Source organism: Dromiciops gliroides, chromosome 3 (genome assembly GCF_019393635.1).
Source record: "Dromiciops gliroides isolate mDroGli1 chromosome 3, mDroGli1.pri, whole genome shotgun sequence".
NCBI classification, from domain to species: Eukaryota; Metazoa; Chordata; class Mammalia; order Microbiotheria; family Microbiotheriidae; genus Dromiciops; species Dromiciops gliroides.
The window spans coordinates 59,394,057-59,410,310 of NC_057863.1; the positions used below are offsets into that span (position 1 = coordinate 59,394,057).

The 16,254-nt window shown below is 40.2% G+C and overlaps 1 protein-coding gene across 1 annotated transcript in view; it reads right to left on the reverse strand.

The window, feature by feature from the left end:
- The window catches only part of COL4A3 (collagen type IV alpha 3 chain), a 170,216-nt gene that overhangs the window by 100,102 nt on the left and 53,860 nt on the right, over positions 1-16,254 (reverse strand). The window contains exons 2-3 of the mRNA XM_043995200.1: positions 4,231-4,287; positions 2,198-2,287 (exon numbers count right to left, since the gene is read on the reverse strand). Coding sequence (XP_043851135.1) covers positions 2,198-2,287; positions 4,231-4,287 — 147 coding nt within the window. The remainder of the gene's footprint in view (positions 1-2,197; positions 2,288-4,230; positions 4,288-16,254) is intronic.

Sequence of the window (16,254 nt, forward strand, 5' to 3'; positions counted from 1 at the left end):
ACATCCTGGTCATTTAAGGTGTAAAAGTCCAGCTCACAACATACCATGCTCCTAACCTCAACAGAATTCCCACTGCTGGGTGACTTTTCATTGGTTGTACCCCTATGGCCAATACAGGGAGAGCTTTGGAGGGAGCCCTGCACAATTGAACCAAATGCTTTCTTTGCTTAATATCCTTTCCATGCTAATGTTGAGTAAACTTCCTTTTCTTAAATCTTAGAGAGTCACTAGTGTCTTGTTGATGGGGCTGTGAATTGGTCCCGCCATTCTGGAAAGCAATTTGCAACTATGCCCACAGTCACCAAATTGTGCAGCTGTACTACTCCTAAGTCTATATCCCCAAAGAAAGAGGAAAAGACCCACATATACAAAAATATTTATAGTAGCTCTTTTTGTTTGTAGCAAAGAACTGGAAATAAGCGAGGTGCCCATCAGTTGGAGAATGGTTTAACTAACTGGGATCAATGAATGTAATGTAATATTATCAGTATAGTTTCAAAAAAAATCTGGGAAGGACTACTGTAAACTTAAGCATTATAAAGGGAGCAGGATCAGGAGAACAATTTTTTAGATGAATAATAATATAAAGGCAAACAACTTTAAAATAATTAAGAACTCTGGTCAACAAAATAGGAATGAGATGCAGATTTTTGGACATGGAAAATGTTGTGGATTTGCTTTGCTTGACTATTTTTATTTGTTAGATAGATTGTGTGTTCCATTTTCCTTTTTTATTTGGGGTTGAATGGAGGGACTAGCAATAGGGCTGTCCCCACAAAAAAAATGAAGATAAATAAAAGAGGATCATGAAAGCATCTTTAAATCCACAGACAGAAAAAAAAGAAGTTCAGAAGGAAATATAGACAATTAGGATATCTTAGATGGTAACATTATGTGTTTATTATGTACTTTAAAAATTCAAGATGGAACCCCAAATTAGAAATATAAATGCTTATTATTTTTTAAAATGCAAGCTGAATGTGATAGAAATTTGTAATTTCACAAGTAATCCTTTTTTCTTTTCTACTTTGTAGAAAGTCCCTTCCTCCCCATTTTTGGTGTTCACCAAATTTGGAACAAAACTTATTTTAAAATATCATATGGGGTATCTAGGTGGCGCAGTGGATAGAGCACTGGCCCTGGGTTCAGGAGGACTTGAGTTCAAATCTGGCCTCCAACACTTGACACTTACTAGCTGTGTGACCCTGGGCAAGTCACTTAACCCCAATTGCCTCACAAGAAAAAAAAAATCATATGATCTCTGAATGTTTCATTTAATTTCATTCAAATCCTGAGCTGGAAGCATGGGACTAGCCTGGGTCAGGCCTGGCCCAGAACACTATTTTATGGACCTTCTTTTTATGTTGCCAGAATCATGGTGACCCAGTTGGCTGCTTCCTTCATTCTACTCTACCTATTTTTGTATTTTTTTTTTTGCAGGCAATGGGGGTTAAGTGACTTACCCAGGGTCACACAGCTAGCAAGTGTCAAGTGTCTGAGGCTGGATTTGAACTCAGGTCCTCCTGAATCCAGGGCCGGTGCTTTAACCACTGCGCCACCTAGCTGCCCTACTCTACCTATTTTTGAATCAAGGTCTTAGATGTTATGTCTCAGATAAGAGTCTAAGAACCATGATTCATAAATAACTTGCCGCTGGTTGTTTTACTAAAAGGAGGTTTCACCAATCTCCTTCTTATGGACTACCAATCCCATTCAGCAAGTGTAGAATAATAATCAATTAAGAAGAGAAAACAAGATGAAGCTTGGGGAAATGTAATAGATGATGACTGGTTGCAGGCTCAGTAGATTATCCTAGATTTTAAATCAATCCAGGTCCTGGTCCTTGCCCCAGGAAGTAAATAGGCTAATGAAAAGGATAAAGTCCATAACACCAATCTATTGAGGATCATCCAAAGGTAGCGAATTGACAGTTAAATTGCTGTCAAACTAAACAATTAAGGCAGTGTCAAATGCCAGTGGCAGTCATGCTAGGATCCGCCAAACAGAGGAGAGGCAATCAGAGGGGAAGGAGCTCTAGGGCAGAACTTGTGCTGCTGTGAGAAGAGGGTACTTACATGAAGCTATGCTGCTCCATCTCCATCCACCTCCCACTACTTGTGGTCAGTGGGTTCCCATAACTGCTGAACCTGTACGCCATCAGAGAGCATAAAATATGCAATTTTGGAAGATGATTTACCTTGGGTCCTTGAGGTCCAGGTATACCTTCTGGGCCCGGCAATCCCTTCTGGCCAGGAGTACCAGGACAACCAGGAAAGCCTTTCTCACCCTGTTCAAAACAACAACATCAACACGTCACATTGGAATTAAATGACCAAACATCCATCATCTTCCTGGATGATTTATTTGTCCAATACACCAAGCCTCCTCCTCCCCCCTCCTCATCCTCCTCCTCCTTTTTCTCCTTCTTCTCCTCCTTCTCCTTCTCCTTCTCCTTCTCCTCCTCCTCCTCCTCCTCCTCCTCCTCCTTCTTCTTTTTTTGGGCAGGGCAGTGAGGGTTAAGTGACTTGCCCAGGGTCACACAGCTAGTAAGTGTCAAATGTCTGAGGCCAGATTTGAACTCAGGCCCTCTTGAATCCAAGGCTGGTACTTTTATCCACTGTACCACCTAGCTGCCCAGCTAGTTGACTTCTGATGAGTTATTTTACCTTGAAGCCTGAGGGCTTTTTTATCTGTAAAATGGGGATAATAAATCATAGACTAACTATCTGAAAGGGCAGATGTAAGAAAAGTGACTTGTGAATTTAAAGCACTCAATGCCCCACCTTGGGCTCTCCTCCCAATTCCTCCCACCCCCCAACATTTTGTGTTTTTTGGTTTTTGGTGAGGCAACTGGGGTTAAGTGACCTGCCCAGGGTCACACAGCCAGTAAGTGTCAAGTGTCTGAGGCTGGATTTGAACTCAGGTACTCCTGAATCCAGGGCTGGTGCTCTATCCACTGCGCCACCTAGCTGCCCCGGGTGAATCCTTTTTGGCAAAAGCAAGTCTTGAAGGTTTGTCCATCCTAAGGCATGGAAGGGTTTCAGTTTGTCTCAATGGAGGGTCATATCCACATCTAGCTCTTAGGAACTAGTGATGCATCTACAGGGAAAAGATTGGACAAATTTATATTGGAGCATAGACTTGGGGCTGGAAGGACCTTTTGAGGTCACCCAGTCTACAACCTCATTCTACAGATGAGGAAAATAAGTCCCAGAAAATTAAATGGCCTTATCTAAGGTAACACAAACAAATGAGTGTTGGTAGAACTAGGATTCAAACACCATTCATTGAACCATAGATTTAGAGACAGAAAACACCTTTGATGGGGCAGCTAGGTGGCGCAGTGGATAAAGCACCGGCCCTGGATTCAGGAGGACCTGAATTCAAATCTGGCCTCAGACACTTGACACTTACTAGCTGTGTGACCCTGGGCAAGTAACTTAACCCCCATTGCCCTGGAAAAAAATAAAAAGAAAATACCTTTGAGGTCATGTAGTCCAACCCCTTTCTTTTATAGCTAAAGAAACAGAAGCCCAGAAAGGTCAAGATTTTCCCCTTTTCAAGGTCACACAGATAGAAAATGGCAGAGTGAGGATTTGAACCCAGGTCCTCTTGACCCCTAATCCCACTTCCTTTCCACTGGACTATGCAGCGTGTCTGAATCATCACAAATGGCACATTAATGGAGTCTGAATTGGCAAGATCTTTGCTTCATTCCTTCCTTTGTTCTTGCAATCAAATTCCTTTCCTGGCCCAATACTTTGTACATAGCTGGCTGGGAATCCTCACAAAATTGGTTCTTATTTGAGTCTCACAGAGACGATTAGGGTTCTGATGACCTCGTCTCCCACTAGGTGGAGGTAGAGATCATGACATTGGCTCTTCTCCCAATGCTTTTTCATCCTCCCTCTAATAAACCATGGTGGTTTCCACTTCAACTAAGTGGTTTTCAGTTGTCCTCTTGTGTTCTGTAAGATTGTAGCCGGTGCATAAATGTAGGGACATCCTCTGGAACTTCACTTTACTAATTATCTGCCCCTCTCTCACCACCCAAAGAGTTATAATTTAACCGCTGGTATTTAGGCCAGCCAGCCAAAGGCTCAAACAAGGCATTCTTTCAGGTTCATGCTTCTGTTTGGATACATTAAAATCCCAGCGTTTGGAAAGCTAACGGACGCCGAGCGTGTTGAGGAAAGAGAAGCAAAGTGTCAGTTACCATCTTGTCCTTACCTTATCGCCTTTGGTGCCATCACAGGTGCATGGGCCTTTGGCTGAACAGACACAGCCCTGTGGGGAGAGAAAGGAGTTTTATTTAAAAACAAGGACAAATTATTTGATGAGTCACAACGAGTAGGACAAAATGAATCTGGCCCGATCGTTGTTTGCTTTTCTTTGACTCAAACTCCTCTGTTTGCCCTGTAAAGCCCTTCACAATCTATTTTTCCTGCTTTATTACACATTCCTCCCCAGCTCATGGTTCAATCAAACTGGCCTTGTTTTCTCCCTCAGGCCTGGAGGGTGCTCCCTCCTTATTAAGTGCCTAGAATCCCTCATTTCCTTCAAAGTTTCGCTCCTGTCCTTCTTTCCCCTCCAAATTACCTTTTGTGCATACTTTGTCTAGGAAATAAACTCTTTGGGAGCAGGGATTGTTTTGGTTTTTTGTTTTTGTATACCCTGGGCCTGACATTCAGTTGTTCAGTCCTGTCTGACTCTCACCAGTACTGGCCATAGACTTTTCTTGGCAAAGAGACTGACGAAGTTTGCCATTTCCTTCTCTGGTGGATTAAGGCAAACAGAGGTGAAGTGACTTGCCCAGGGTCACACAGCGAGTAAGTGTCTGACATATTTGAACTCCAGTGTTCTTGACTCCAGGCCCAGCGCTCTATTCACTGAACCACCTGGCACATGCTTAATCAATGTTTTTTGGTTGATTTTATATGTACCCTATTATTTTTCTTGACAGAATGTAAGCTCCCTGAGAGCAAGGACTGTTTTTATTTCTAATTTTTGTGTAACAGGTTGCTGTGATGCACACAGGTCTGGGTTATCACATCCTCCTTTGTATCTTGGGCTCCAGGCACTGGACCAAACCAAACACCTATGATGTGTTTAATAATTGTTTCTTGATTGACTGATGGGACATTAAACACTCTCTGTTCTAGACCACACAAATAGATCTAAAGGGAATAGGCATTCCTTCAAGGTGGGGTTGGGGGAGGAGGACAGGGGAGCAGCCTCGGGATCCCAATTGTTTCCCTTACTAGTCTAATTCATTCACAACTTCTCTGGTATCCGTGTGGCAAAAGCAAGACCAACAACCCTTTCCCTCTTCTTTCAGAGGAACTTCTCTTCTTTGATCTCTCCCCGCAGCTCTTATGAACGGTCTTTGGTCTTCCTGAAATATGACCAAGGCTCAGAAACGATGGTCTACCATGCTTTTGTTTCTCTAAACAGAACAAACATCTCTCTGACCTTAGATTCAGGAGAGATGAAATACATTTTTGTTTTGTCTTACTAGCCACTGGATGTACTTCAAGGACATAGGCTGACTTTTATGAGACATTAACTCTCTGGGATCTGTGGCAGCAGAGGGAAGCATTAACAAAGGATGCTTGCAGCTAAACAAATATGGATGTGTATACATATATTCTGGCCTCTACATACACAAGCTATTAAAACTTTAAATTGCACTAAAGCCTTTAGGACACCTATACATATATTTGTGTATATGTGCACATATGTGTGTATAAAAGATTTCTGCCTGCATTTGGGGATATGAATAATATATAAAAATCTATGTATATGCACATACATGCACACATGAACATACACATAAATGATTAAAGCTTAAAACAGCAAAAATTTTGGGACACTGTATACATATCTGTATATGTCTGTGTGTATGTTTTCACATGTATACACACATGTGGGTATATATGCATACCACATATATAAGTATATTCGTATGTAATCTTCCCAAGTCTCTTTTGCTTAAGTTAATGTTAATATTAGCTTGTCTTCCCTAGAGTTGGAAGGAGAGGGCTAAGACTCTGATTATAAATTTCAAAGGGAGGGTATTGAAGGGAGACATAGGAAATTAAAATGTTTCTTTAGATATCCCCCAAATGGGTATATTTTAATGTATGTGCATATATACATGTATGTGTATGTGTATGTGCATGTGCATGTACATGTGCAGGTGCAGGTGCAGGTGGAGGTGGAGATGAGATAGAGATGGAGATGCAGGTGGAGATGCAGATAAAGATGAAGATGGATATATATATATATATATATATATGCGTGTGATAGAGATTAGGACATACAAAGTAAAAGCTCTATGAGAAGATGATTTTTCCAGAGAGGGGGGAAATTTAAACTTAGTTGCTTTAAAATTTTAGAATGAAGGAAGAAAAATGCAGTACTTTTCAGACCTTATCTCATTCATTCTCCTATTATTTCTGAATAAGAGAAAGGAAAGAAGGAGAAGGGAATCAGTGTTTTTCTGGAGCTAGCAATGTGCCAGGCACTGTGCTAAGAACTTTGCAAATATTATCTAATTCTATGAACCAATAGATGAAAGTTTCCAAAAATCTGGATGTTGTGTCAATACAGAAAATTCTTTGCAATTTTCCATTTGTAGCTGAATTTTGTGGAGTTTTGGTACAAGGCAGTCATGCCGAAGGCCAAATAACCATACATACCTCTGTTTGGTAAGAACTTACTAAAGAAATATGATTATTCTTTATATTTCTTTCCTTAAGGCTGTTATTGGTTGTTGTTTTTTAAACAACCTCTTCTTGGTTCAAGGCCCTTAGTAGTCATCAGTAAAAGGAATTATATTTAATTTTTCATTCACCTCATACTAGGAACTAGAAAATCTAAGCCTTAGTTGACACTTTTGGTTGTATTCAATACGTATCTTTAACCTGTTTTGTTAAATTGATCTATGAATTTATTTCTTTTTGTCCCCTATTTGGGGCATATGCCAATACTTTGTCTTTGTCTATCCATGCCTAAGTGCTGACATTGAAAACAACCACAGTTTTCGGCTGTATGGCCAGGGTCCAACCTGCCATAGATGGATGGATATGCTGTCAAAAAGAAGTACACCAGGGCAAATAAACGATAGCGATAACTCTGGGGTCCTGCTGATTCAGACTTTCCCAGGTTTCTGATGTCCTCTTGACAATATGTTTGTATCTATGCCTCAGTGCTTGTCTCCAACATATTCTGGCCTAGAACTCCTCACTCTTTTCTGGCTTGAACCTTCAGGTCAGACTCTGCTCATCACTGGGCTTTTTCTTTGCAAGGAGACCTTTCTAGTCTTCTCTCCTCTTACTCCTCCCCAAGCATTTTGCAATCTATATCCATTGTCCCACTTCCTCATCCATGGATCCATCTCCCATCTCCATGCCTTCACACTGCCTGGCCCCAATGCCTTTTCCTCCTCCCTTCCATTTCCTTGCTTTCCTGGCTTCTTTTAAGACTTAGCTCAAGTCCCATTTTCTTCAGGAAATCTTTCCTGATCCCTCCTAACCCTAATGCCTTTCCTCTGTTAATTTCTTCCTACAGCCTAAACATTTGTCCATGTTTGTTTGCTTGTCATCTTCTGCATTAAATTATGAGCTCCTTGATGGCAGGGATTGCTATTTATCTGTTTGTATCCTCCAGTGCATGGCACAGTACCTGACACATGGCAGGGGCTGAATAAATGCTTATTGACTGGTGGATCAAAATTATTCTATTATGCATGGCTCTATAGCTGTGCATGTACACATGAGCGATCAATGACTTCAACTCTCTGTATAGAGGCACACATGAATGAGAATGAAGATGATGGTGATGAAACACAAGAAGTGAGGTCCCTATTCCATCAGCTCATACTGCATTCATTCCCTAGACCAAATATTTAGATTGGCAAATGTGGCTCAATATTTTAAAAAGAATATATGTATTAATGTACGTAGCTAGAAAAAATAATGACATTTATCTGGAGGAACAAAAGGTCAATAATGTCAAGGGAATCAATGCAAATAAAATTGGAAAGAAGAGGGCTTGGCAGTACTAGATCTCAAGCAATATCATAAAGTGGTAATCTTCAAAACATTTTGGTACTGGATAAGAATTAGAGTGGTTGACCAATGGAATAGATTAGGTACGCAATATACAGAACCAAAAGAGCACAGTAATCTAGTGTTTGATAAACTAGGGAAAGAATTCACTATTTGATATAAACTGTTGGGAAAACTGGAAAGGAGACTAGTAGAAACTAGCCATAAGAACAACATTTTATACCGCATACTAAGATAAAACTCAAAATGGGTACATGACAGATATAAAGAGTGGTGTGAGCAAATTAGGGGAGCATAGAAGAAATTACTTGTCAGATCTATGGATAAGGGAAGAATTTATGATAAAACGAGAGAGAGAGAGAGAGAGAGAGAGAAAGAGAGAGAGAGAGAGAGAGAGAGAGAGAGAGAGAGAGAGAGAGAGGTGTTTATGGGAGATAAAATGGTTAATTTTAATTACATAAAATTTAAAAGTTTTTGCACAAACAAAATCAATGCAGCCAAAATTAGAAGAAAGCAGGAAACTGGGGGAAAATTTTACAGCAAGTTTTTCTGATAAAGGTATAATTTCTCAAATATAGGGAACTGAGCCAAATTTATAAAAATAAAAGCCAATTGCTAAGTGGTCAAATGAGATGAACAGGCAGTTTTCAGAGAAAGACGTCAAAGCCAACAATAGTTATATGGGACAAAATGCTCTAAATCACTAATAATTCTAGAAATGCAAATTAAGACAACCCTGAGGTGTCAACTGACACTTGTTTAGCTAGGCTAAAATGATAGAAAAGGAAAATGACAAATGTTGGAAGGGATGTGGGAAATAGGTACTCTTAATGCTCTGCTGGTAAAGTTGTTAAGTAGTCTGACTATTCTGGAGAACAATTTGGAACTAAGTTCTGTGATGTTTAAAATCTATATCGTGTGATCGCCTTAAATTAGAAGCTTCAGCACCAGTCTTTGGGCATTAAACATTTATTAAAACATACAGGTATTAACATGGAGTTCAGAAAGTTAAGAAAAGGCCTATCTCCAATAGAGTTCCAGCCTGGTTGGGTTCTTCCTCAAGTCCTCCTCCATGAGCCTGCTTTAATCAGGAACTCTTTAGCAAACTGATTGTGGAAGCTTTTTATAGGTCTGGAATAGAGGTGGTCCTTACACACTGCTTCAAGCTGATTGGTTGGCATCCTCCAAATCCATTAAGGGCTAGCCAGGTGTGATTACAATCTAGTTAACTTTGAAGTAGGCTAATCAGCAGTCAATCACTCTCACTTGATTCAATCAGTTTAGATTAATCTCCAGGTGGATCTTTGAGTATCTGCTAAATCCCATTATTTTATCACAGTTCAAAAACTGTGCATACTTTTTAATCCAGCAATATCATTACTAGGCATTTACCCCAAGGAGATCAAAGAAAAAGCACAAGAACCCACATGTATAAAAGTATTTATAACAGCTCTTTTTGTGGTGGCAAAGAATTGGAAGCTGAGGGGATGCCCATCCATTGGGAAATGGCTAAATAAGTCATGGTGAATGAATGTGATATAATACTATTGTGCTATAAGAAAAGATGAAGAAGGTGATTTTAGAAAAAACCTGGAAAGACTTATCTGAACTGATACAAAGTAAACTGAGCAGAACCAGGAGAACAATATAAATAGTAACAGCAATATCATAAAGATAATTATCCAGGAAAGCCTTAATAACTTTGATTAACACAATGATCCATCAGAACTCCAAAGGACTCATGATAAAAAATGCTATCCACCTCCAGATGGAGAACTTATAGACTCAGAGCACAGATGAAAACATTATTTTCCTTTATTTTTCTTGCTTTTTTGGGAGAGGGGGAACATGACTAATGCAGAAATATGCTTTGTAAGACTTCATATGTATAACAGATATCATATTTCTTGCCTACTTAATGGGTGGGAGAGATGATGGAGGGAAGGAGAAAATTTGGAACGGAACACAAAAATGAAATTTAAAAATTAAAATATATCCCCATATATGTATATATATATGTGTATATATATATATATACATATACACATGCATATTTTCAGGAAAAGTAGAGTTTACTGAAATTCCCTGTGATCCAGATTATTTAAAAATTTTAACTGATTTGAAATGATATGCTAATGATCTTTAAAGCTTCATTTTGTTTTGATTCAAATTGTAAAACACAATTACTTTGATCCTCTTTTAGAGAATAGAATAATTTTCATATTTATACTTTAGATAAATACATCCTTGCACTGATGTCTGTGCTGGTGGTAACAGTTTTGAGGGTATCAAAGGATCCTTTCTCATGATATCTGAAAGAGGGCAGGATATTAAATGCTTGGAAAAAAATCATGAATGTTATCGCTACCAGAAATGGGAATGGAGAAAATATAACCAGTTACTTGACTTTTCTGCCCACTTTTCCATCTCTACAAAATCTGAGGATAATTTGCACATTTTTGACGGTGTCCTTAATTAAAAGAATAAAGAGCCAACAGGCAGGCTTCCACATATGAGATTTTAGAGTTACGATTCTAGGATCCCACCCAGTACAGAGAGCACTGGATCTGTGTTCAGAAGAACTAAGTTCAAAATCAGCTTCAGTCATTTACTAGATTTGTGACCTTGGTAAGTCATTTTGAGCCTCAGTTTCATAATCTATAAAATGGAGATAATAGAACCTACTTCCCAGGGTCGTTGTGAGGATTAAATGGGCTGACTCACCTTTGGGAAACTACGTTTCTTAGTGAAGCTGAGCTTATGCCTGAAACAAAGGCTTATCTTTTTAACACCAATATGTTTCTGGACAAAGCATAGAATGCCTCAGTTTCTAAAGAAGTTGAAAAGAGGTAGACTGGTCATATAGTGAGAGCAAGAGATGAGTCTGGTCTGGTGCTCAGGAAAGATCTGGAGTAAGGACCCCAGGTAGGCTGAACTTCCTGTGCAGGGTTTTTAGAAGTACATGGATAAGAGTCTTCAGTTGCAAAGGCAAGAAAGGTACTCCGTAATAGGGAGTACCCACATTGATGAAAGCACTAAACCATCAAAATAATGGAAAGGATGAGAATCAGCCTTTATTAGAACCTATTATATTTCTACTTCAAGTTCTAAATTATTTTAAAACCAGCATGACTCGATTCAAGAAAGGACTAAGGAAGCATCTCACCCGATAGCTAACATAATTTGTATGCTTTTCCCCTCCCCCACTAATAAAATATTTTAGTTCCTCCAAATATCATTTCTGTTAAAAGTCATTTACAGGGGCAGAAGGCTCTTACTATGGGTTTTACGCATTACTTTTGCTAATCAGTAACATGTCAGGAAGTAATTCAGGGCTGTGTGGTTTTAGTATTTTGGAGTCTGAGGTATTTTAGTTCAGGAAAGTGTTATTTCCCATTTTACATTGAGCACAAGGCTGCATAAAGCATACATACCAAATTTAAATTGTAAATGTGCAGACAAGGTTGGGAAATTCTGGTTCTGGGTCCCTACTTTTTTCTTTAGCTCACAACCTGGAATAAACTGTGCTTTTATTCTCATCATTTCTTCTTTCTATGAGGCTTAATTATTCCAGCCCTCCCTAGATTCTCATCCCTGAACTCATGAAGCCACATAGCCCAATACAGAACTGATCACATACCTTGGTATGCCATAATTCTGAGAAAAAAAAATCTCATTGAAAATCAATAATTTAATCAGTATCTATTTAGCTATAAAGAAACACTTGTTTTATGTTATGTGTATGAACATATGAACACATGCAAACAAAATATTGGTGTAGCTTTTTCATTAAAATATTCATCAAAGAGAACATGCATATTTTTACAAATGTACTTAGAGAGTTAAGGAACCATTCTCCCCTCCTTCCTGTCCCTGGGGGACAATGAAGGTTAAGTGACTTTCCCAGGGTCACACAGCTATTAAGTATCAAGTGTCTTGAGGTTGGATTTGAACTCAGGTCCTGTTGAATCCGGTGCCAGTGCTTTATCCACTGTGCCACCTAGCTGCCCCCAGGAACCACTTTTAAGATATTATAATGACTATAGGTCCCCAATTCCTGCTAAGTCATGTCAGGTCTGCCTTTATAATATCTTTTTTATTTTCTTTCCATTGGGAAGGGTAAAATAAGTGAATCAACCTTTATATAATACCTATTACCTGCCAGGCATTGCCCTAAGCCCCTTGCAAGGACTATTTCATTTGATTCTCACAATAACCCTATGAGGTAGGTGCTGCTATTATGCCCATTTGATAGCTGAGGAAACTGAAGCAAATAGAGGTTAAGTGATTTGCCCAGGGTTATACAGCTAGTAAGTGTCTGAGGTCAAATTCAAACTCAGGTCTCCATGACTAGTACTCTATCCCCTGTGCCACTTAGCTGCCTCTGACATTGTCATCACTATCCTAGTTAAGACCATCGTTATTTCTGTTGAATTATCTTCCATATCATTCTCCCGGCCTCGCGTCTTTTCCTTCTTCAATACCCAAGTGAGCCATTTTCATTTTATGTTTTTGTTTGTACCTTAAGGCACTGAGCATGGCAGTGCGGACTTTTAAGGTATACCCATTCCCTTTAATGGCACCTCGGAGGAACACCATTATAATCACATCGTATTTGCCTCCAGGTGAAAGCATACAAAGGAGCACACAACATATATACAAAGTAGGTGAAAAGTCATTTCAAAGGGAAAACAGTATCAGCTGTCTTCAGGAATCCCAGGATTCTAAGGGGCAGAAGGAGAGGAGGAGAATATTCCAGGCAGAGAGTATAGCCAATGAAAAGGCACAGAGACATGGGGAGAGGGATGGAGGAAGTATTTCTTTTTTTTTTCTTCTTTTTTTTTTTTTAGTGAGGCAATTGGGGTTAAGTGACTTGCCCAGGGTCACACAGCTAGTAAGTGTTAAGTGTCTAAGGCCAGATTTGAACTCAGGTACTCCTGACTCCAGGGCTGGTGCTCTATCCACTGCGCCACCTAGCTGCCCGAGGAAGCATTTATTAACAAGCATTTATTAAATCCCTGCTATCTGCCAGTGCTAAATGCCTTACAAATATTATCTATCTCCTTTAATCTGCACAGCAACCCATCTCCAATAGGAGATGGAATATTGGGTGTGTGGAGAAGCCAGTTCAATTTGACTACAAAATGTATAGATGGCAATAATGTGTAAGAAGACTAGAAACAGAGGAAGGGGCTGGGTTGTAAAGATCTTTGTTTTTTTTTTAAAGAAATAAACATTTTGGGGGCAGCTAAGTGGCACACTTTATCCACTGTGCCACTTATATTTACCACTCTGCTGGGTATGAAGTGATACCTCAGAGTTGTTTTAATTTGCATTCCTCCGATCAATAGTGATCTAGAGCATTTTTTCATATGATTATAGATAGCTTTGATTTCTTTGTCTGAAAACTGCCTGTTCATATCTTTGTAAAGATCTTAAATGACAAAGGAGTTTATATTTGATCTTAGATGTTATAGGCAACCACTGAAGTTTATTAAGTAGGAAGGTGACATAGATGTGAATTTTAGGAAAATCACGTTGGCCGCTGGGTGGAGGATGAATTGCACCGGGGAGAGATTTGAGGCAGAAAGCTGTCACAGAAGTCTAGGCAACAGGGGATGAGGACTGTGTGGTGGCCATGTCAATAGAAAGAGGGGAACATATGTGAGAGAAATTGTGGAGCCAAAAGAAGTTATAGCAACTCATTAGATCTGTGGGGTGAGTGAGAACGAGGAGTCAACTATGACCCTGAAGTCGTGAGCCTGCATAATGAGAATGGTGGTGCCCTTGACAGCAATAGGGAAATTCAGAAGAGGGAGGAAGATACTGAGTCCTGATTTGGGCTTGTTGACTCTGAGAAGTCTATGGGACATTTAGTTTCAAATGTACAATAGACAGTGGTAAGGAACTGGAGGTCAGGAAGAAGCCTCAGACTGGGCATATTGATTTGGAAATCTGCATAGAGATGATATTTGAACTCAGGGAGTTGATTAAATCACCCAGTGAGAGGGTAGAGAGAGAAAAGAGAAGAATGGAAAGGAAAAAGAAAAGGACAAAGCCTTAGTAGATGCCTACAATTAGAGGGCATGACACAGAGGAAGATCCAGAAAAGAAAACTGATTCATAAACCAGGAGAAAGAAGGGGAACCAAGAGAGATCAGTGTCAAGAAAACCCAGAGAGCAGAAAGAAGGTGATCAGCAGTGGCCAATGTTGCAGAGAGGTTTGGGAGGATGAAGACTGAGGATAGGCCATCAGATTTGTCAATTAAGAGGGCAATAGTAGCTTTGGAGAAGGCAGTTTCAATTAAAAGCCAGACTGAAGAGAGTTTAGAAGAGTGGAGAAGAGGACACATTGAGTGTGGAGGGCTTTTCGAGGAGGTTAGCAGAGAAGGAAGGGAGAGATGCAGGATCACAGCTACTGAGGATAGCAGGGTTTGAACAGAGCTTTGTTTTTTTTTTTTTTAGTGAGGCAGTTGGGGTTAAGTGACTTGCCCAGGGTCACACAGCTAGTAAGTGTTAAGTGTCTGAGGCCGGATTTGAACTCAGGTACTCCTGACTCCAGGGCCGGTGCTCTATCCACTGCGCCATCTAGCTGCCCCTGTTTTGGTTTTCTAAGGAAAGGGAAGCCTTGAGCATTTTTAAGGATGGGGAAGATTTGTAGGGAACAGAGAAGGAACCAATAGTTAGTGGTTAAAGCAAGTGGGCTTAATAATGCGGATGATCTCCTGGTAAATATAGGAAGGAACAGGATTGAGGGTGAATGTGGTGTCTTTGGGAAAGAGAAAGGCCACTTCTTTATCAGAGACTAAAGCAAGTGAGGAGATAGTGGGGAGATCATATCAGAGAGATGTGACCAAATGAGACAACACATTTTAAAGTCCTTTTCAAAAGTCATAGCACTAAAAACAAAAACAAAAAACAAAAACAAAAAAAAAAAAGGGCAGCTAGGTGGCGCAGTGGGTAAAGCACCAGCCCTGGATTCAGGAGGACCTGAGTTCAAATCCGACTTCAGACACTTGACACTTACTAGCTATTTAACCCTCATTGACCCACAAAAAACAAAAACAAAAACAAAAGTCATAGCACTGTATAAATTCTGGTTATTATTATTATTATTATCACAATCATTATTATAGAGGAGAAGAATGGGAGAAGAGGTGGCACTTGGTGAATGGCCTTGGTTTTTCTAGCAAAATCCTCTCCTGAGAGGTTGGGGGAAGGGGATGCTCTGGAAGGCTTGAAGACAGAAGGACCCGGATAATATAAATTAGATAGATAATAGATAATATAAATTTGTAGCACCATTCATGACCTTCCTCCAGGGTCTTTCAGCCCCATGTGGATGGAAGGAAGATGGTTAGGGTTTGGCCTTCCTATGATTAGTGATAGGATAAGGGGGTGAGGGATTTGAAAATAGTGGTGAGTGTAGGGCTGTAATTCCCCAGAGGGTTGAAAAGGGAAAAGGGTGTAGCCACAGCAAGGGTGATAGCCTAGGAAAGGACTAATGACTCTAGAATTCCCGGTAATCACATGAACTACAACATAGCCTGATTGTGGGAGAGATGAGTATTATGGGGAAGCCAAGCAATTGGAGAGGGCGACACCCTTCCCTTCCCTCTTCCTATTGTGTCTCATCCCGGCATGGAGGGATCTTGGGTCTTTTGAGAAGAAAGTTCTGGCGGATGTTCTCAACGGCTGCCAATCAGATTTTCCTCCTGCACAGGTCTGACCATCTGCTGCCTCTGCTCCATTTCCTTCTTGTCTCTGAGATCAAATAGAAGCCCATTTGTTTGACTTTTAAAGGCTCTTGCAGTCTGACTCCAAACTACCTTTCCAGTTTATTCTTTTTTTTTTGGCGGGGCAATGAGGGTTAAGTGACTTGCCCAGGGTCACACAGCTAGTAAGTATAAAGTGTCCAAGGACAGATTTGAACTCAGGTGCTCCTGAATCCAGGGCCGGTGCTTTATCCACAGCTCCACCTAGCTGTCCCCTAGTTTCTTCTTCTTCTTTGCACATTCCACTTTTCCATCAACCTGGCTTACTTGCTGTTTCCCTTCCACAACATCCCTGACTCTGCCTTTGTCTGGGCTATGTATCCATCATGGCTGGAATGTACTCCCTGTTCACCTCTGCCTTAGAGGATCGGTACTTTCAAGGTCCCCTCAAGCACTTCCTCCAGAAG